Raw genomic sequence first — 19,403 nt, forward strand, 5'->3', positions numbered from 1 at the left:
GGCGTTTAGCGAATCGAGCCCCGGGCCTTGTCGCTTTGTCGCCTTGTCGCCTTGTCACACGGTCGCTAAAGATGATGATGCTGGGCGGGCGGCGCAGGCGCGCTGGCGGGGCTGCGTCCGGGAGGATCCCGCCGTCCCCGTCCTCCGCACGGCGAGGGTGCAGAAGCGACCGTCGCCGCCTTTCGGACGCGGTTCGGACGCAGGCCCCGCCGAGCCGCTGCCCTATAAGTACGCCCTCAGGTGCGACGTAAACACAGTCTTCGCGTATCGTCGCGCCGTGTCGTCCTCGCCAAGCAAGAGCCGCAGGCCGCAGCAACCCCCGCGGAGAAGAGACTCCCTGCCTGCGGAAAAGCGAAGGGGTGGTGGCGTCGGCGCTACTCCGCGGCCCAGAGACTGGAAGCCCTGGACGCAGCAACAGCGCCGCGGCGGCCGGACTTGGAACTACGCGTCCTTTGGCGTTGGCGTGCCTTTGACGACTTGGCCTGCCCCTGCCGTTGCCGTTTCCACCCTTCCGTCCCGACCCCCGTCAGCTGTGCCAGCCTGGGGCTGGATTCGGGTCCTCGCCAGCAGGAACAGGACCCGCAGGACCTGCACAACGTTTCGCGAGGAATGGCGATCGTCTCAGTCCACTCGGACTAACTGCGTCGTCGGAGAAGCAGTCCCGCCGAGGCAGTGAACCAGAACGAGGGGCGCAGGACTCACGTCGCGACCCGACCGCCGAGGCGACCGCCCACCCCAACGGGACACCTGTCAACCCCAGTCTGCCAGCCAGCCAGCCACCATGTCTAAGTACCAGTCCAACGTGGACATGGTGAGCAAGGAGGACTTGCTGTCGGACGTCGGCATGAAGAGGCGGTCCAAGTACTTCATGTTCACCCTCACGACCCTCAGCACCCTCGGAGGCTTCCTCTTTGGATATGACACAGGAGTGGTGTCTGGCGCCATGCTGCTCATTAAGTAAGTGGTTGTGCCCCCTTATGTCTCGGCATCATTCTTCCTGGCTCATAAACAGTTTTATTTTTATATTTATGTTTCTCAAGGGGCTGGTTATTATTAACCTTAAAATTTAAGGGTTGGTGTATCTGTTTAGGGGATGTTTTTGGAATAATTTATCTATTGCTTTGTTATTTTTAATTTTGTTATCCTTTTCTGTTGTCTTTGTAGAACTTATGATCATTTAAGTTTATGTCCCATTAACATTTTTTATTTTAATATTTCAGCAAAGACTTTGATGTGTCGCCTGTGTGGCACGAATTGATAGTATCTTCCACTATTGGTGCGGCCCTTGTTTTCTCCCTTGTTGGCGGCTGGTTCTCAGGTTTGTTTCTTAGGTGTATGACATGTCTCCTATAAATGTGCTTCTGTTAAAAAGTGATACTATGTTTTGCATTTTGCAGATCGCTATGGTAGGAGGACCGCAATTCTTGTCTCTGGTGTTATATTCACTCTTGGAGGAATCGTGATGGGAGCTGCTCCAAGCAAAGAAGTACTACTGGTCGGACGAATTATTATTGGAATTGGTGTTGGTATGTTATCTCTAATCATCCCCAACAAAATTATAAATGTCTGTGCTTATTTCTTTTATCTCAGGAACTTCTGTCTTTCAAACCAATCCTTGAAGCCACTTTTTATGTTTTGTCGCTGTTAATTTCTTTTAGTAAATTTAGTATGGACATCTTGTTTTTAGTTTTAAAAAAAATTGTAGCAGATGTTTTACCTTATCAATGTGTAACAGAAACAACCTAAGAATAAGAACTAACTCATGGCTTGCTTCATTGCATGGTGTAGGTTTAACATCAGTGGCAACACCTCAGTACATGGAGGAGATATCAACCCGTGATGCTTCTCCTATGCCAACATTCGTCACCCTCATAGCCTTGGGACAAGCGGTAGCGGCTCTTATGTGTGGTGCTTTTGCAGATAAATCTTACAATGGATGGAGGTTAGTCAGAAGGGAGAATTTATTACAGTCTTATTTTCAAGGTTGTGTTTTATAGAATTTTGATTAGAATTTAATTTTTCAACATAGCTTTTTTTAACATTGCTTTATGTATTTGGTTTTGCTAACTGTGTTTGCTTCACTTGTTTTATTTTCTTCAAGACATTGCTTTAAATTTTTGGTATGAGGTCAAAGGACCTGGACTTCCAATCAGAAGAAGGAAAAATTTCTGCTTTGATTGCCGTATTATTTCATGTTTTAGCAGTAGATATTTTTATAATGTTCTGCACTGAATGTCATTGGTTGAAGCACAAGTTTGTCTTTCTTTTGTTTTCAGTTGTCTGTGTGTTTTTATTTGTTTTTTTATTTGAAAATTATTTTCATATTGCATGTAAGGTTTCGAGAGCATGAGCGTGCCAGTTTACATAGCAGAATGCTCAGAATCGTCTCAACGAGGCATGCTTGTAACAGCCTATCAGCTGTTCATCACGTTTGGCTTGGTTGCTGCAAGTGTTGTTGCGGGTTTATTTTCAACTGCATTTGAAGGCTGGAGGTAACATTTCTGTTTTACTACCTTCAAGTCTTCCTTATTTTTCTTTGTTCTATTTCTTATTTTTTTCACTTTTCAAATTATTAATTCTTATCCACAAAATGAACTTTTCAGGTACATGTTAGGACTTGCTGCTGTTCCTTCATTAGTCCAATTCATCGGATTCTGCCTCATGCCAGAAAGCCCTCGTTGGCTAGCTTCACAAAAAAAGTAAATGAATAAATAACCACAGATGGAGCTTATGGATAAAATAATCACAATGTACTCAATCAAACAGTAACACAATTTATTGTTCTCAGATATGCTGAAGCAGTCAAAGTTCTTACAACTTTTCGGGGATCAACATCAGTGGCTGAGCAGGAGTTGTCTGCTATCAGAGCAACTATTGAAGAAAAGGACCGTGAAATGGAGGTTTGCAGTTTTACATAATAATTACTGTTATTGACCTACTTTTTAACATTTAATTGAATATTGGAATGTATATTGTAATGTTTTAAACTCTTTCACTGCGGTTTTCTTTAGGAACAAATTGCTCTCAATGGAGGTAGCTCTCTTTTCATGCAAGTATTTAAGTCACCAGGCGTGCGACGTGCACTGCTGATCGGTTTCTGCCTTCAAGCTTTTCAACAGCTCTCAGGAATCAACACTGTCATGTAAATATACTATAAACATTTTATTTCTGATCTTAACTTGCACCTCAAAAGTTAATGTTTTTGAGTTGTTAATATTTTTGTATTTGATTTATCAGGTACTACAGTGCTTCTATTATTCGAATGTCTGGTGTGCGTGACGAGTCACTGGCCATTTGGATTTCTGCTGGTGTTGCTGCAGTGAACTGTGGAGCTACTTTCATTGGTTTGTTCCTTGTGGATCGTGTTGGACGCCGAAAGCTTGTTCTTCTCTCATATATTGGTAATTTCACATCAAACAAATACTTACTGATTTATTTATTTTTCAAATATTGTTACTTGTCTATGATATTTAACCATGGTTACTTTGAAATTTTAGGAGTGATTGTGTCACTGGCACTCTTAGGAATTGGGTTCCATATGATGGAAGCTGATTCTCCTCTCGTTACATCTGTGATTCAAGATGACAAATGCGGTGTCACCAGGTACATAAGAAATATTAGGAGCTTCTACAAAATCCTAGTGATTTGCAATGTCTAATATTAAAAAACTTATCTCACTTAACATCTAATTTACAGGACTTGTGGAGAGTGCATTAGTGTACCAGAGGGGTGTGGCTTCTGCTTTGTTAAATCTCAAAATGGTACAATTTTGGAAGGATCTTGCTGGAAAATGGACCCTGACACTTCGAGGCCACTGGACGGACAGTGCTCCGACAATATTGATCTCATGACTAAGTACCCTGCCAATATTGATTGGGCCAATGGATGGTGTCCATCTCAGTACTACTGGTTGCCCATTTTAGCCATGACTGTGTACCTTGTCTCCTTTGCTCCTGGTGTGTTTAAAATTCAAACTTGCAAGTTGTTTGTGTAGATCTCATATCCACTCTTCTAATTGAAAATTATTCTATCCTTAGGAATGGGCCCTATGCCTTGGACCATCAACTCTGAAATCTATCCGCTGTGGGCTCGTGGATTCTGCACTAGTATCACAACCAGTGCCAGCTGGTTCGGCAACTTGATTATCTCTGCGTCATTCCTGTCCCTCCTAGAAGCTTTGGGGAAAGAAGGTAAGCAACAATCTTCTATATTCTATGTTATAGCTTGACCTCTTGAAATTCAAGTTTGTGTCTCTTGCAGGTGCCTTTTTCCTGTATGTCGGTATTGCCTTGGTGGGTTTCACCATCCTGTTCTCACTCTTGCCGGAGACTAAAGGCCGCACCTTGGAGGAAATGGAGAGCCTGTTCCTTGGTCCCTGGTTCGTTTGCTGCCGAGGCCGTCGAAGCGGCAGCCACCTGGGCTCCAACAATGTTCAGTATGTACACATTCGAGGCTTGAACCGAGCCTCGCCGAGATCATCTACTCGTCCTGGGGAGCAGGGTGTCGGTGGCTATAACAGCGATGATAGTGACAACTAAATCACTGCTGTTGTATTGTATTTGCTTCTGGCTTTGAATGTTATAAAGCACATTAGCAATAATGCATTCCAGTTTGTTTCACTCTTCTATTGTTTGATGTTGAAATCACAATTCAAAATTTCTCAAATTGTGCTTTAAAGTTTATTTTGTGTTTTTTTTTTTTTGTTTTTTTTTTTTGGTATCTAGTAGTTGATGACAACATTAATATTACTAGTTAAAATAAGGCTACTAACATGACGGTAATCGTTTTCGTATTCCAATCTTGCACTTTGCTTCACAATTCAAATTCTGTTTTGTAATTTGTAAACCTTATTTGCTCACATTTTTCTAAATCTGACCAATTTGTTTTGTGTGTCTTCATAATGGTACATGCAATTTTTTAAACTGTCAGATAGTAGTATAATCTTACCCTGACTATGCCTTAATTGTTACTGTAGAAAGTAGCTATTGCACACCTCAGAATTGAATTAGATGTCTTCATAGTTTAAAACCAAAAAAGAGGGGATGAAAAGTAATTGTAATTCTTTTAGTCTAGAAGTAAGTCCTTGCCACTAGAGGGGAGGTTGCCAAATCTAATAGTGATTCAGGTTTGGTTTAGTTTTCGATCTTTGCGACAAGGTGTTGAGTCGGTCCTACCAAATTCTGAATCATCTTGCTTGGAACAATGTCTTTATTCAATCCTGAGGAGTTTTGTTTGACTGACTTTGGAGATCTATTACACATATGTTTTTACTGCTCTTCCTGAAAAAGGTCCAGTGTGTGCTAAAACAATTTGTATGTGAATTTATATGTACGTAGATTTTTTTACCACAATATTTAATTGTGGTGGCTCTCTCAGAGTGTCGCCCCCGTGTCCTCTTTGTGCCATTTTTCTAGAAATGCGACATTTTTATTGCTATTTTATTTTGTAAAAGCCATTTTTAGGAGGAAAAGTGGTCCACTTATTCAACTAGGTATGATACCTTGCATTAAAACGATTGCAAGGTGTCACATTATGTAGATCCTTATTGAGCTGTCTTGCCTGTGTACCTGTTGTTAAGGCTAATTGTGGCTTTAGCATTTTAAGACGAATTTTTTTTTTAAAGTAATCAAAAGATTTGTTGAAATTAGACATTTGTACTGGGTTCTCAAAATTTATTAAGTACTGTATTAGAACTTTATTTCAAAGTGTGGGGAGTTCTGACTGACTGACTGTGTGTCCCTCCATCCTTTTATGGTATAGTTAATCGCTTTATGTGTTTTTAAGCAAAAATGCTCCAAAGAGCTTACAATTAAAAGTGTTATTCAACAATTGTAGGTGCTGGTCCCCCAGGAATTCAGCATATTTCAAATAGACCAGTTCAAAAGAGACTGGATGATATACAGTAGGTATATTGTGCCTCAAGTCCTCATAAAATATTATAACAAAGATATCAATGCACCATTTGCTGTCATATCAAACATAGTGCAACTATTTTCAAAACTTTCTGCAAAGCTTTTTATTGTGAAAAATTAATGTTTTCACTCTTCAGATAGTATATTTTGCTATGTGCTACTCCATGTACATATTGTTAAATTTATTACTGTTGTGTTTCAAAGGCATGGACCAAATGTAAGTTAAAATTTGCGTCCTTTTTTTATCAACTGTTGTGTTTTCAGAACATTTTTAGTTACTGTTTTGTGTTGTAATGGGTTTTTGTTGATCTCATTTATTTTCAAGCCTTGTTAGAGTGTTAGTCATTTAGTTTTTGTTAAATAACTGAAATGTTTTGTTTACAATGTGATATGTCCCTTCAATTTTTATAGATGTCTTTATGACACCTGTTCAATATGTAGCATGTTAGATTTTTGCTAGTCTACTAATTCCAACCATGCTTTCCTTACGCTTATGCCTGTGTGTACATGTTCCTTCTTGTCCATTAAACGCTTTGTGTTGATGTGATTGATTAACTGCTGCCTACCTTCCTGTTCGTCTAACTTACTAAAATCTGGATGGTATGTGTCATGTGGTAAGTCATCCATTAGTTTGTGATTTGTTCAATCTATGCGGAATCTTTGGTACCATTTATTTTACTGCTATTTCTTAAATTTCTGTCCTAACATGCCTGTTGTTTTCAGGAAGGAGAGGGAAGCAGGACAAGTAGAGGTGCAGATGACGTCCACGTCCACACATATGTAAAGGAAATGGAATGCCTCCCTTGTATGGTGAAAGTTCTACTTAATTCGATAAACTTATTCTGTGATCAAGATACATTATGATAATAGTCTTCAATGTATATTAGTAGAAGTTTAGAGTTCATTCAAATTTACTCATAATTGTACATACATATCATTCATCCATTTTGTCAATGTGTAAATAAACCATTTTGTTTCATTTCAAATTGATGCATGAATTCATTTTATTTTATCCTCTGGAACTACATATATCAAAACTATAGCAAAGCCAACAAATTATTCCATTCATTTTGTGTCGCTTCATTTTCACTAAATCACACCGCCTGTACCTGTTGCCCCAAACTATCATTTTTAAGATGGCTTCAAATCACAAACAAACCAAAAACAGGGAAAAACGCAAAAAACTTGGAGGTTGTGGTGCGAAGTCGTCGCGACGTGATCGGTCGCCTAGTAACGGGGCTGCCTCGCTCCCTTTCTCTGTCTATCTCTCTCCCTCCGGAGTGACGCCGGGGGCAGGCTGACGGGGTGGTCGCGCGGGTGGGGGCAGGCGGAGGCGGCACGGGTCCGGCCCGGAGGCGGCACACACCATGGAGTCGTTGGCTAACAGCGACGCCGACTTGGTCGTGAAAGCACCGCCCTGGCATGCCCTGCCCGACCTCGCGCTGGTCAATCTCTTCAGCTACCTGGGTCCAAGGTGACACCCAAGTCTTGTACCTGTCAGGGGGAAGTCCCCCCTGCTCGACAGCACACTGAGCGTGGCTTGGGGTGGCGGTGCTGCCGCAGAGAGCGCCTGTCGGCGGGACTCATGTGCCGACGCTGGCTGGGGGCGCTGCTGGCCGCGCCACTGTGGCGCAGCGTGCGGGTGGTGCTGGGCGCGCCGAGGTCGACGTCAACGCCGTGCCGACGGGGCAGCTGGGAGGAAGTGCGCGCGGCCGCCACGGTGCTGTCGTCGCGACGCTACGGGCCGCTGGTGCGACGCCTGGAAATACGGTGGGCGCGGCCGTTCCACTACCACCACCACGGCACCACGGCGTCGTCCTCGAGCACGCCGTCGTCGTGCCACGGCCCGGCACTTCACCTGCTGGAGGCCCTGCGCGCCGCGGGGCAGGCCGGCCACCTGCAGCCGAGCCAGCTGCTGCTCCACGACCTCGTCATGAGCTACAAGTGCAACGCCAGCGCGGTGCAGCGCGGGCAGCTGCTGGCGGCACTCGCGGCCTTCCTGGGCAGCCAGCGGCGCCTGCAGGTGCTGTCGCTGGAGAACGCCTGCCTGGGCGTGTCGGAGGCGCTGCGACTCCTGGGCGCCGCGGCGCGCTGCTCCAGCGCCACGCTCGGCGACCTGCGCCTCCACGCCGCCTTCCGCGAGTGGCAGGCACCCCACGCGTCGCCGAAGTACGTCCTCGTCCTCGGGCTTTCAGCCCGCCAAGTCCGGAGTAGGCACGCCCGTAACACACGCCTTCGTGCTGGCGGCCTACCCCACCATGCCATTACCATTAAAGGCTAGACCAATGGCGGCCGGCAGGTTCTCGCGCGCGCTGCGGCGGCTGTCCCCGCTGTCCGCACTCAGCCTCAACTACCCCGCCCTGTCGGACGCCACGCTGGTGCTGCTCGCCGAGTGCTGCGGGCCGGCGCTGCGCTCGCTGTCCGTCACGGTGCGGGACACGGACCACCGCCAGCACGCCCTGTCCCAGGAGGCGTGGACCCAGGCCGCCGCCGCCTGCCCCCACCTGCGCGTCGTGCTCAACATCGGTGTGTTCAGCAGTGTCCAACGTTCACCGCTACCTCAACTCCTTCCGACCTCTCGATGACCCCCAACACCGTCCCTCGCAGAGCACATCGGCCACTTCGAGGACATCTGCGTCCTGCTGCTCCCCGCCGTGCCCCTGTGCGGCTTCAGGCTGTACTCCGGCTCCGTGTGGGACCAGAGTCGGTCCAGGGCCTTCCGCGCGACGCTGCGCCTGCTCACGGCCCACTACCACCAGTCCCTGGAGTGCGTCCAGCTCAACCTCAAGAACAGCCGTGAGCAGCTGGACGACGTGGTCCTGGAGCTGCTGTCGCGCTGCCGCCGGCTGTCCTTCTTCCAGTTCGACGGCGTGCTTCGCCACCTGGACACGGTCAAGGACATCTGCCGCCTGCGCTTGGATGCGTCCATCAGTGAGTTGGCGACGTCCACCCGCCCGTCCCTTCCCTCTGCATAACCCTCTACTCGTGGAGTATCCCTGCGTCTCTGCGCAGACTTCCAGACGATCCACGTGCGGCCCAAGATCGCCAACAACTCCATCCGGGCCGCCGCCAAGGACATCGCGACCGCGTTCCAGGAGCCGCTCTCGCAGAGGACGGTGGACTTCAGGATCGAGGTCCCCGCCCGGTGACACACAGAGTAGGGTGCTCACGCGCCCGGACCTGCCATCATGGCGCCTTCGTCTTGGGGAATCGTCCCCCCGCGGCGGACCGTGCACCGTGTGCTGTACGTGCGAGCCCCGCTCTCCTTCATTGCGAATCTTCTTTACGCAATCGCAGTTTCATCGGTATGTTAATTGTATGTTTCCCGCCCGTTAACAGAGTCCGCGCGGAGCTCCAGATGGGTGGCGAGTCGTGACGTCACCAATGAAGGAACGCCAAGAAGAAGTCTGTTCCTCCGCGAAAGCAAACGCCCAGAGCTGTGGTTGTGATTGTACACACACGGGGGTACCGGTGTGACAAAAATACTGGAGGATAGAGCACTTAGCGATGTAATTGTTTTCAGTGATTGTTCGTGCCTGCATTTTCCGTTTATTTTTGTCCCGTTCTATGTAATTTACTGCAGACAATCGCCATGTATGGCTGTCTTGCGAAAGTCCTGCGGTTATTGCCAGTTTTTAGACAGTGTATTACTAAAGCTTGTATTTTATCATTTATCTAAACTTGCAACTTTTACTTATCAAACGTTACAAAATGCTGTGTATCCACTTTTATGTGCAACTGATTGTGAAATCATACGACATATTCGAGGTCTAAGGCTGTGTTTATTTACAAAGTTTATTTACAAGCGGGTTCCCACGATTCGGGGCGAGATCTGAGATCACATCGGACGGCTGTGGTCGGGTCCGTTGGGTGGCGCGACCTTCGTGTCGCACTCCGCGTCCTGCAGCAGGCCAAGCAGTCTCCAAACCACTACTTGGCCTGGCTCTGCATCTCCTTGCACCTCTTGGTGGCCGCCGCCACGGCGCCCGCCATGGCGGACCGGACGGCGCACTGCTCGAGGTGCGCGAGGCCGGCCGCCGTGGAGCCGGCCGGGGAGGTGACGTCGTCCCGGAGCTTGGCGGGGTGCTGCCCCGTCTCCATGACGAGGTGGCCCGCGCCCAGCACCGTCTGCGCCGCCAGCTGGTAGGCCAGGTCGCGGGGCATGCCCTCCTTGACGGCGCCGTCAGCGAGGGCCTCGATCACCAGGAACACCTGGGTGAACCAAATTTGAACTCCTTAGGAAAGTTTTGGCGTCGTTGTTGTCATTGTGACTGCACGCCGTCAGGGAGAGGGCGACGTGTCTGATAAGGCTAATCCATGCGTGCCTGAGTGAGTGCCCTCTGGGCGGAACAGAGCAGAGAGGCCGTTGTGGTGCGGCTAATCCGCTGATCCTGGTTATCGCCGGGGAGACCAAAGGGAGAGCGTTTAGCGGGCATATTGATCCGTGTCTGTTATCTCGCCTATCTCCTCTACCAAGTTGACAAGTTCAATTAACATGCTGAGCACCGAGTACCGGTGATGTCTAGGGACGCAATTCCTAGAAATAGTGTTGGCTGTACTTTGCACTTACGTAGGCCGGGCCGGAGCCGCTGAGGGCCGTGACGGGGTCCACGAGCTTCTCCTGCACCTGGTGGGCGATGCCCACGGCGCCCAGGAGCTTCCTGGCGGTGTCGCCGTCGTCGGGCCGCGCGGCCGTGCCGCAGGTGTAGACCGAGGCGCCGCGGCCCACCAGCGCGGGGGTGTTGGGCATGGCGCGCACCACGCGCGTGCCGGGGGGTAGGTCCTGCAGCAGAAGCACGGACTGTAGCACTGTAGCGTGGGGCTGGCCGGCCGTCGTTCGACAACGGATCGTTCACAGTTCGGCCGCGGTTACCTTTTCGAGGTCGGCGATGGTGATGCCCATGCAGATGGAGATGAAGAGGTTATCTTTGGAGACGACCGGCTTGACCTGCTGCAGCACCGTGCTCACCATGTCCGGCTTGACCGCAACGAACACCACCTGGGACTTCTTCACCACGAGCGTGTTGTCGGCTGTCGCCGTGGCCCCCAGCTCCTGGTATCACCACAAAGGGTTCATGAGATGAGAAGGGTGGCTGCGACCGTCCGACCCTGCCCCGGTCAGGACGGGGCCGGCGGCGTTGGGCCCGCCAGGCCACGCGCGCGACTACACCTGAGGCAGGACAACTTGAAGTAGCTATGACTCCACAGTAGCGCCGAATCACGGTGCTTATCTCTAGGCAAGAGTTTACAATCTAGCAGTCTTTAGCCTTTTCCTTCGTTTTCCGGCGCCTCATCAAGTGCCACGACACTGTACCTTGAACGCCTCGAAGCACTGCTTGTCCTGGGGGGCGGCGCTGGCCACCACGTCCTCGCCGCGGGTCAGCCCTGCAACGCGACGCTCGTCAGGAACGTCAGGAACCACCAGGAAGCCACCGCGGCCTCGCCTTGAACGCCGCATTGTAAACATGACCCAGTGTCACGCTTATCGTCTTCCCTCATGTTTGTCGCGACTCGCGCAGGGAGAGGCGGCGCGTCTTGCCTCGCTTTCGGCCTTTGCTCGGCTCAATGAAGGAACGCGAAAAGCTTACTTTTACTTTGTGTTTATCCATCTATTTTAACGCTGTCAAGTTAATTTTTCGTGATTGGGACAGAGATTAAAGCTGTGTATTTCTCTGCACAATGATGACCTCCCTAACTCCTAACTGTCAAAAATGGCTTGTCGTTCCTCGAAAAAGACTTTCACTATCTTGTAGTGTTCTCCCAAAAAGACCCATTGGTTAAAAATTTTGCGGCTGCTCCCGCTGCCGGGGGCAGCGATACGCACCTTTGGCGAGGAAGCCCCTGGCCAGGGCCTGGGCCATCTTGCCGCCGCCGAGGAAGCCGATCTTGAGCGACATGGTGCAGACCGTGCGGCTGGCCGCGCGTCAGGCTGCGTCGCTAAACGGGGCTGGACTGGCAGCGCGCCGACGACGACGTCGGCGACATGCTGCCTCGCCGTGTCTCGCCCCGTCTCCTCTCGGAGCCCCGCGATAATCCCGCTGCCCCGCCGCCGCGGCCCGCGCCGATAAGGGTGGTTACGGCGGGGCCGGGCCGGGCCGGGCAGGGCTGCCCCCGGGGCGAGGCGAGGGGGCCGCCGAGCGCCGCCGCCGTCAGAGAAGCCTCCGCCTCGGACGCAGCTCCACTCGGCACGCGCGCCGCTCGGTTTGAATCACCCGCGCTGCCAGACTGCCGACGCGGACTGCCCGCGCCTTGTGTCTATCTCTCTCCCAACCGACCGCCAATACAATTGACTGTCTATCGCTCTCGGACCACGGCTGGCTCTTCCGCCGGCGCGGCCCGCGTGGCTTCCGCGTTTTACTCGTCACCACTGCCGGAGCGTTACCATTCAATTCACCCGACCAACTTCCAAAGTTTGGGCCCATGATCGGCACGTGAGGCGTGGAGGCAGGCGTAACTACAGCGACACTGTGCAAAGGTGCAAGTGCTCTTCCTAAAAGACACCTAGTTGGGGCCCGTTGCTGCTCGTTGCTACTCGTTGCTGCCTGTTGGGTTCACCAGATCTTCACCTCCGCACATTGCACTGGCAAACGTCGAGTGGCGTAGGCTTGGCTGCCTACCTTGCGGCGCGCAGCAGCGTAAGCAGAACCAGAGCGAGTACGATGGGAGGTCTACCGCCCAGGAGCAAACTCTCCGCTTCACTATCCATCGCGGAACTATAGAGTTCGCCGTGTTAGGTACTTTTATCTTTTCGATTGCGGGATATGGTGGAAGAAAAACATGACGTGGACAACACTTTATTTTAATAACGTAAAAATATCCTTAACACTATTTGTACGAACGTGTCAGTCTTGGATTGCTCTCTTTCCCAGGGTCGGGGCATCCGAGAAGGTTGCCTGCATGGGCGACGCCATTGGGCGTTCAGTTCACTCAGTCCTTCTTTTCACGAGGAAGCGACATCTTTTGGGCTGTCCGGAGGACGGCCTTGATCAGGAGGGCCACGACGGCGGCGAGGGCGAGGACGGCGAGGAGGAACAGGGCCATCACGTCCAGCAGCATGACCTGGGGCCACGTCAGGTCGAGTGCGGGGGAGCGCAGGTGCGGCGCGCCGCGGTGCCTGCCGACGTACTCGCACCACCACACTGCCGTGTCCAGCGGCGAGCTCGGCTGGTCGCGCAGCATCAGCGCGGTGTGCTTGGCCACGTCGCGGTAACTGCGGGCAGGCAGGACGGAGTTCGAATACCGACAAAGTAGGCACTTTCACGACCACCAGTCGAGCTGCCCTCGGCGTTGGCGTGCTTACCTGGGGTTGCGCAGCATCTCCCGGACCTCGGTCACGAAGCGCTCCTTGGTGATCTCGGCGAAGGGCATGCGGCGCGCCATGCCGATGCGCACCACCTTGTCCGCGTTGAGGAACTGGTCGGTCATGATGGGCACGCCCAGCATGGGCACGCCGTGGAACGCCGACTCCTGCGTGCTGAGGCCGCCGCAGTGCGACACGAACAGGAGCAGCTTGGGGTGGCCTGCGGTTCAGGCAGGGAAGCGTGAGGGCGCGGCTCACTTCTGATGTTGTTTTTCGTTTTATGGTGCAGGTCCCCGAGCTGCAACTTACCCAGCACGTCGTTCTGCGGGACCCACTTCTGCGCCCGCACGTTGTCCGGCAGCTTGTCCACGCCCAGGGCCTCCGGCTCCATCTTCCAGAGCACTCGGACTTCCGCGAGCGCACTGATGCCGTCCAGGAGGGCGCGCTTTTTCTGCTCGTCGATGTGGGACCCCTTGATGATGGAGCCGAACGACACGAAGATGAAGCCCGTCGAAGAGGCGTCCATCCACTCGCGCAAATCCTGCGACAAAAACACGGATCACGGTCACGACCTGCATCACCTCGCGCGAGGCACATCTTGAGGGATTCTTTGTGCCGCCACTGGTCGCTACTCCGAGCACGAGAGACTGCCTCACCCGGCGCGAGGGGTATTGACGCAGGGTTTTATTTCTTTTCCATGAGAGATTTGAGATTAGCGTTGAGGGTTTTCGAGTGGTGGGGCAGCGCCAGGTGGCTTGCGAATGACGCAGGCTGGCGGCATACTCTGAGCGTTGTACCACTTACACCAAGTGGTTCTCACTCGACGTGTCGACCAATGAACGCCCGCCGCGCCCGCCTTCCGAAACCAGCATCTCACGCCGATTTACTCTCCTTGCTACCTCTGGCCTCACGGACGGAGCTAGTAGTTTGGAAGCACCGTCTTTGCAAAGGTGGTCAAAATGTCGAATAGAATCTCGTAGGCAAACCTTGGGTGACTCACCGCGGGGAGGTTGCTGGCGTTGGCGGGCTGGATGTGCATGCCGCCGACGGGCACGAGGCCGGGGACGTAGGGCCGGGGCTGGTCCAGGATGGGGTCCTCGTTGACGAGCGCCACGTGCACGCCGCGCCGCAGCTGGTCGGCGCTGGGCACGTCGGCGCCGAAGTGGTTCCGGAGCGCGGCGTCCGTCTCGGCGCGCAACCACCAGCCCAGGGCGCGCAGGTACGCGCTGTAGAAGACGGTGGCGGCGCGCTGCCACAGCGCCATGGGCATCGGGTAGGGCACGACGCTGGTGGGCACCAGGGCGGGCATGTCGGGGTTGCCCTTGAGGTCGTGCAGGAAGGTGCTTCCGGGCAGCGGGGACACCAGCACCACGCCGGGGTAGTTGAAGCGGTGCGCGATGCCCAGCATGCAGTCGCTGAGGTAGTCCAGGACGATGAGGTCGAACTCGCCCGGGTAGGACGGGTCCAGCAGCCGGCGCATGGTGGGCGTCACCAGGTCGCGGTCGCACTCCTTGAGGGCGTACCTCGACAGCAGTGCCATCTGCTCCAGCCGGCCGGCGCGCACGTAGCGCTTCAAGGCGTCGGGGTCCGATCTATCCGAGATGAACGCGTTCTCGATGATGGTCACGTTGAGCGTGGGCGGCACCTCCTTGGGCATGGCCACGTCCACGGCCTCGACGAGGTGTCCGCGCTTGGCGAGCGCCACGGTCAGCGGGGACATCCACAGGTGGTGGCTCATGGTGTCCACCGTCATGATGGACAGGATGCGCAGCGGCTTGCGCACCGGGGCGGCAGCAGGCCCGGAACCAGCGACGTGCGCGGCGACGGTCGTCTCGCTCGCCAGCAGGACGACGGCGAGGGTCGCCACGACGGCCGTCAGTCTTAGCGTCGCCATGGAGTCGGACGAAGGGAGCCGCCGCACTGTAGGTCCAACCGGACCAGAGCCTGTTGGCTATATACCTGCTGGCACAGCACTGCGCTGCCGCGCCAGACCGCCAGTCGCTGACAAGCACTTTGAACCACCCGCGTCACGCAGCCACGTGACGAATGAGAGTCTCGCCGAGGGCCTCGAGGACGGTTTGGCAACTGACTGCTGATAAGGATCCCTGTGCGTACACATGGTAAGTGCATTGCTTTTATTGCTTGATATCTATTTTTACAAATGGGATCGATGAGTTAGTCTAACACAGTACTTAAATTTACAAGACAATTATGATCACAGTTGAGAGGAGCATGTGTCTGCAGGTACGTTCAGGTGGGTTCACTCAGTCTTTCTTTTGGCGAGTGTGTGGCGACTTGTCCCGGCGGCAGAAGAGGCACCGCAGGCAGGCCCGCAGCAGGAGGGCCAGGACGGCGACGAGGGCGAGGACGGCGACGACGAACAGGGCCATCACGTCCAGCAGCATGGCCTGCGGCCAGGCCAGGTCGAGCGCCGGGGAGCGCAGGTGCGGCGCGCCGCGGTGCCTGGCCACGTACTCGCACCACCACACTGCCGTGTCCAGCGGCGCGTTCTGCTGGTCGCGGAGCAGCAGCGCGGTGCGCCGGGCCGCGTCGCGGTATCTGCGGGCAGCAGGGTCGAGGTTCAAATACCGACAAGAGCTGAATCATCGCCCCCTCCCTCTTTTTGCTCCGAGGTGGTGGTCATTGTGCCCACGAGGATGACGCGTCCACGTGGCCGGTTAGTTTCCGAGGCGCAGTCACCGCCAAGCCTGGCGGATCAGCGCCGCCGCTATCCCCAGCCTTATCTGCCGTCGCAAACTCTCTTTCTGTTTCGGACTGAGCACGCCAGACTGTCGCGCTCGTGGACTCGGCTCGACACTCACCTGGGGTTGCGCAGCATCTCCCGGACCTCGGCCACGAAGCGCTCCTTGGTGATCTCGGCGAAGGGCATGCGGCGCGCCATGCCGATGCGCACCACCTTGTCCAGGTTGAGGAACTGGTCCACCAGGAACGGCACGCCCAGCATGGGCACGCCGAAGGCCGAGGCCTCCTGCGTGCTGAGGCCGCCGCAGTGGGACACGAACAGCAGCAGCTTGGGGTGGCCTGCGGTGTGGAGGGCGGTGCCGGCAGCCGGCGTTAGCGGTAACATCAACATGACGACGGCGGGCTGAAACTGGCGGCACTCACCGAGGATGTCGTTCTGCGGCAGCCACTTCTCCACTCGAGAGTTGGCGGGCAGAGTTTCCGATTCCAGCACCTCGGGCTCAAGCTTCCAGAGGACCCGCACGTCGCTCAGGGCCGCGAAGCTCTCCACCAGGGCGTGCACCTTGTCCTTCTGCAGGTTGGCCCCCTTCATGACGGTCCCGAACGACACGAGGATGAAGCCGTTCTTGGCGCCGTCCATCCACTCCCGAAGGTCCTGTGACAAGGAAAGGCCCTAGTTGGAGGAGGCGGAGTGGAATGGCCATGTGAGTGTCCCTGCAGGGACCGAGCCACGCACTCACCTTGGGGATCTTGTCCAGGTTGGCGGGCTGGACGTGCATGCCCCCGACCGGGATGGACGCGGGCATGTAGTGACGGGGCATGTCCAGGACGGGGTTCTCGTTGACCAGCGCGAGGTGGGCGTGCTTCCGCAGCTCCTCCAAGTTGGGCAAGTCCTCCCCAAAATGCTTCCGCAAGGCCTCTTCCAGTTCGGGGTCAGACCACCAACTCAGAAGCCTGTTGTAGGCCGCGAAGGCCGCGGTGGCCGCGCGCTGCCACAGGTTCATGGGGTGGGGGAAGGGGAGCATGGAGGAGGGCACCACCGCGGGCACGGGGGGGTCGCCGATCAGGTCGTGCAGCCAGGGGGAGCCAGGGAACGGGGAGAGCAGCACCATGCCGGGGTAGTTGAAGCGGTGCGCCAAGGCCAGGAAACACTCCGAGGTGAAGTCGATGAGGATGAGGTCGTAGTACTCCTTGTTGGACGGGCCTATGATTCGCTGCATAGTTGGGGTGGAGAGGTCTATGTCGCACTTGCTAATGGTGTACCTGTTCATGAGGTACGTCTGCTCCAGCATGCCGGCTGCCAGCCACCGCTGTATAGTGTCCGCTTTGATCATCTTGAAGGCCGACTCGATGACGGTCACGTTGAGCGTGGGCGCCACCTCCTTGGGCATGGCCACGTCCACGGCCTCGACGAGGTGGCCGCGCTTGGCCAGCGCCAGCGTCAGCGGCGCCATCCACAGGTGGTGGCTCATGGTGTCCACCGTCATGATGGACAGGATGCGCAGCGGCTTGTTCTCGGGCCTCTCGGTGGCGGCGACGGCCGGCCGCGGCGTGGCCGGGACGTCGACGCCGTGGGAGCCGGCCGCGGCGAGGAGGACGACCGCGGCGGCCAGGACGGCGGCCATGGCGGCGCGGAGGGTCATTCTCGGCGATCGGGAGCCTGGCGACGACTGACCGGCGGGCCGGCAGAATCGCCGTCCGGCGTGGCGGCGTGGCGGCCCGGCGCGGAGGCCAGTCGGACGCCGAGCAGTCACAGGAGGGGGGCGGGGCGGGGCGGGCGGCGGGGATCTCGATGCGACGCCCAAAGTCTTGCAGCGAAAGAATCTATGGTTGATGTTGCGCGGTATGGCGAAGCAGCGCCTGCAAGCAGACTCCGTATCTCGGCTTTGAAAATCGGATGCCGATAGTGATTGAGGGACTTATTTTGATTCAATGGCCTGACTATGCCCGACTTTTCAGGTGAAAGTGAGGCGCATTCCATTCACGCTCCCCGACAGCAACCAAAAAGCCAACGGTCTTTGGCAAAACAAGTTCTACGGCAACGAGTACGAACGCACTGCAAAGGACATTTGGCCGGGGAGCAGTTGTCTAAATTGGCGACCTTGGCGGCGAGCAAGGCCGCGAGGGCCTATCGCCAAGCCGCATGGCGCCGTGCCGCCGTGCCGCCGTGCCCACGTGCCCACGTGAGAGGCTCAAGTGTGTGTCCTGGACGACCATTACGGCGTGGGAGCAGAGGCCATGACGTCTTTACTAATAATACAGAGTGATGTTAGGTGCCAGTGGCCCGCTGGCCCGCTTGACAATCGGAGTGTGGAATGCGTGTGTAACTGCCCGCTGAAACGGCTGACAGGCCCTCTTTTAACGTCCCTCTGTCTCTTTCGCACTCGTGGGGCGTTCCGGAGGGGTGCAAGAGAGCTGCAATATTATGCAATAAGACGGGCCGACGGTTTTCATCAAACTGACAAATTTGTTTTTGACACTTCGACTGTCTCTTGCGAGTACCCGGTCGCCAAGGGCTTCCATAATCAGATATGAGTCGCCACGCCTGCTCTTCGTTTGCTGTACAATCTACAATTCCTACCACTCTATAACAACTGGTTAGCTTTTCTGGAATTGGAATTAATTGATGGCAAAATGCCTAGTCCCAAGAGGCGAGTCTCTAGCAGGACAGGGAGTGTCCGCGGGTCCCTGGAGGCCGCAGGCTGTTCCTGAAAGGAGCGTCCTGTCGGCTCGCCTCTCTCGCACAATGCGAGAGAGAGAAACCCTGGAGAGACCTCCTGCTCGGAATCAGTCTGTTGCATTGTTACCGAAGCGCGGCGTGCGGCGTTGGGTTGGCGTCGCTGTGTGGGACGGTGTGGACGGTGTGGACGGTGTGGGAGGAGGGGGAAGTCCTGCGGCCGGTTGGCGCTGGTAGCCCTGCCTGCTGGCCGGCGCAGCGCGCGCGCCACTGGCGGCGAGTCTGGTTGGCAGCACTGGCATGGGGACAGTGTGCCAAACAGGCCAGTGCGGCGGTGGGTCGCGGCGTCGCGCCTCGAAGCAGCCCGTCGCCGTGCACCGCGGCACCGCGGCCCGAGAAGCGCGAACCGCGATCTGGAGACCGTGATCCGCGAAACGTGGCGGCGCGCCGCGGCGCCGAACGATAAGGCGATAAAAGGTGGTGGCCGGGCGCGGGCAGTGGCCGTGGCTCCTCGTGCGTGACAGTGTGGAGGACGATAACGACGGGCAGCGAGTGCACCTCCATGGAGGAGAGTGACTGGCGAGGCGCGGCACGGCACGGCGCGGCACGGCGCACCACGGTGACAAAGTGAACCGCTGAGTGCGGGTGCACACGCGGGTGCCACCGCGTATCTCGTAATCACAGAAGAAGACCAGAAACAAGTGAGTCTTTGGGTCGGAGAGAGTGAGCCATACAATACGCGCCCTTTGCATGACGGGGGCGAAAACATGCCAAGTGCTTCGTACAGGACGCGAATAGTCGAAGAAATGCC

General features: G+C 54.6%; 4 protein-coding genes across 6 annotated transcripts; 2 read left to right on the forward strand and 2 right to left on the reverse strand.

Annotated features, from left to right (window-relative positions):
- The first annotated feature begins 263 nt into the window (after positions 1–263).
- LOC117653320 (inositol transporter 1-like) lies at positions 264–6,902 on the forward strand. Of its 3 annotated transcripts, none has more exons than XM_034398950.1 (13): positions 264–957; positions 1,221–1,318; positions 1,398–1,526; positions 1,789–1,942; positions 2,604–2,699; positions 2,789–2,900; positions 3,012–3,142; positions 3,238–3,401; positions 3,498–3,603; positions 3,697–3,956; positions 4,038–4,190; positions 4,261–4,435; positions 6,636–6,902. In XM_034398950.1, the coding sequence occupies exons 1-13, from the start codon at positions 782–784 to the stop codon at positions 6,694–6,696; spliced, it is 1,815 nt and encodes a 604-aa protein (XP_034254841.1). In that variant the 5' UTR covers positions 264–781; the 3' UTR covers positions 6,697–6,902. The 3 variants fall into 3 exon arrangements, with proteins under 3 accessions (XP_034254841.1, XP_034254832.1, XP_034254823.1); XM_034398941.1 differs by lacking the exon at positions 1,789–1,942 and adding an exon at positions 2,336–2,492; XM_034398932.1 differs by lacking the exons at positions 1,789–1,942; positions 6,636–6,902 and adding an exon at positions 2,336–2,492 and having other exon boundaries at positions 4,261–6,454.
- A 943-nt stretch (positions 6,903–7,845) lies between these two features.
- On the forward strand, positions 7,846–9,697 carry LOC117645819 (F-box only protein 39-like). The gene is made up of 5 exons (XM_034386270.1): positions 7,846–8,081; positions 8,212–8,438; positions 8,520–8,843; positions 8,925–9,156; positions 9,252–9,697. Exons 1-4 carry the CDS (start codon positions 7,846–7,848, stop codon positions 9,059–9,061), a joined length of 924 nt encoding a protein of 307 aa, XP_034242161.1. The 3' UTR covers positions 9,062–9,156; positions 9,252–9,697.
- LOC117654135 (pyrroline-5-carboxylate reductase) lies at positions 9,675–11,899 on the reverse strand. Its single transcript, XM_034400335.1, has 5 exons — positions 11,737–11,899; positions 11,227–11,297; positions 10,786–10,965; positions 10,483–10,695; positions 9,675–10,124 (listed from the first exon to the last, which is right to left on the reverse strand). Exons 1-5 carry the CDS (start codon positions 11,807–11,809, stop codon positions 9,843–9,845), a joined length of 819 nt encoding a protein of 272 aa, XP_034256226.1. The 5' UTR covers positions 11,810–11,899; the 3' UTR covers positions 9,675–9,842.
- A 791-nt stretch (positions 11,900–12,690) lies between these two features.
- On the reverse strand, positions 12,691–17,564 carry LOC117645829. Its single transcript, XM_034386282.1, has 8 exons — positions 16,656–17,564; positions 16,339–16,570; positions 16,035–16,254; positions 15,480–15,771; positions 14,213–15,163; positions 13,522–13,753; positions 13,213–13,432; positions 12,691–13,122 (listed from the first exon to the last, which is right to left on the reverse strand). Exons 1-8 carry the CDS (start codon positions 17,556–17,558, stop codon positions 12,840–12,842), a joined length of 3,333 nt encoding a protein of 1,110 aa, XP_034242173.1. The 5' UTR covers positions 17,559–17,564; the 3' UTR covers positions 12,691–12,839.
- Positions 17,565–19,403: the final 1,839 nt, after the last annotated feature.

Source organism: Thrips palmi, unplaced genomic scaffold (genome assembly GCF_012932325.1).
Source record: "Thrips palmi isolate BJ-2018 unplaced genomic scaffold, TpBJ-2018v1 HiC_scaffold_10, whole genome shotgun sequence".
Lineage (NCBI taxonomy): Eukaryota > Metazoa > Arthropoda > Insecta > Thysanoptera > Thripidae > Thrips > Thrips palmi.

Bases quoted from the DNA above. Each gene is read 5' to 3' on its own strand.
- LOC117653320 (XM_034398932.1), top strand. From the start codon at position 782: ATGTCTAAGTACCAGTCCAACGTGGACATGGTGAGCAAGGAGGACTTG. The intron at 3,143-3,237 runs GTAAATATACTA...TTGATTTATCAG, and splicing joins TCAGGAATCAACACTGTCAT to GTACTACAGTGCTTCTATTA. The intron at 3,604-3,696 runs GTACATAAGAAA...TCTAATTTACAG, and splicing joins GACAAATGCGGTGTCACCAG to GACTTGTGGAGAGTGCATTA.
- LOC117645819 (XM_034386270.1), top strand. From the start codon at position 7,846: ATGAGCTACAAGTGCAACGCCAGCGCGGTGCAGCGCGGGCAGCTGCTG. The intron at 8,082-8,211 runs GTACGTCCTCGT...GGCGGCCGGCAG, and splicing joins GCACCCCACGCGTCGCCGAA to GTTCTCGCGCGCGCTGCGGC. The intron at 8,844-8,924 runs GTGAGTTGGCGA...GTCTCTGCGCAG, and splicing joins GCGCTTGGATGCGTCCATCA to ACTTCCAGACGATCCACGTG.
- LOC117654135 (XM_034400335.1), bottom strand. From the start codon at position 11,809: ATGTCGCTCAAGATCGGCTTCCTCGGCGGCGGCAAGATGGCCCAGGCC. The intron at 10,966-11,226 runs GTACAGTGTCGT...TGGTGATACCAG, and splicing joins AGTGCTTCGAGGCGTTCAAG to GAGCTGGGGGCCACGGCGAC. The intron at 10,125-10,482 runs GTAAGTGCAAAG...TGGTTCACCCAG, and splicing joins GCGGCTCCGGCCCGGCCTAC to GTGTTCCTGGTGATCGAGGC.
- LOC117645829 (XM_034386282.1), bottom strand. From the start codon at position 17,558: ATGACCCTCCGCGCCGCCATGGCCGCCGTCCTGGCCGCCGCGGTCGTC. The intron at 13,754-14,212 runs GTGAGTCACCCA...TTTTTGTCGCAG, and splicing joins ACGCCAGCAACCTCCCCGCG to GATTTGCGCGAGTGGATGGA. The intron at 13,433-13,521 runs GTAAGTTGCAGC...CCTGAACCGCAG, and splicing joins CCCGCAGAACGACGTGCTGG to GCCACCCCAAGCTGCTCCTG.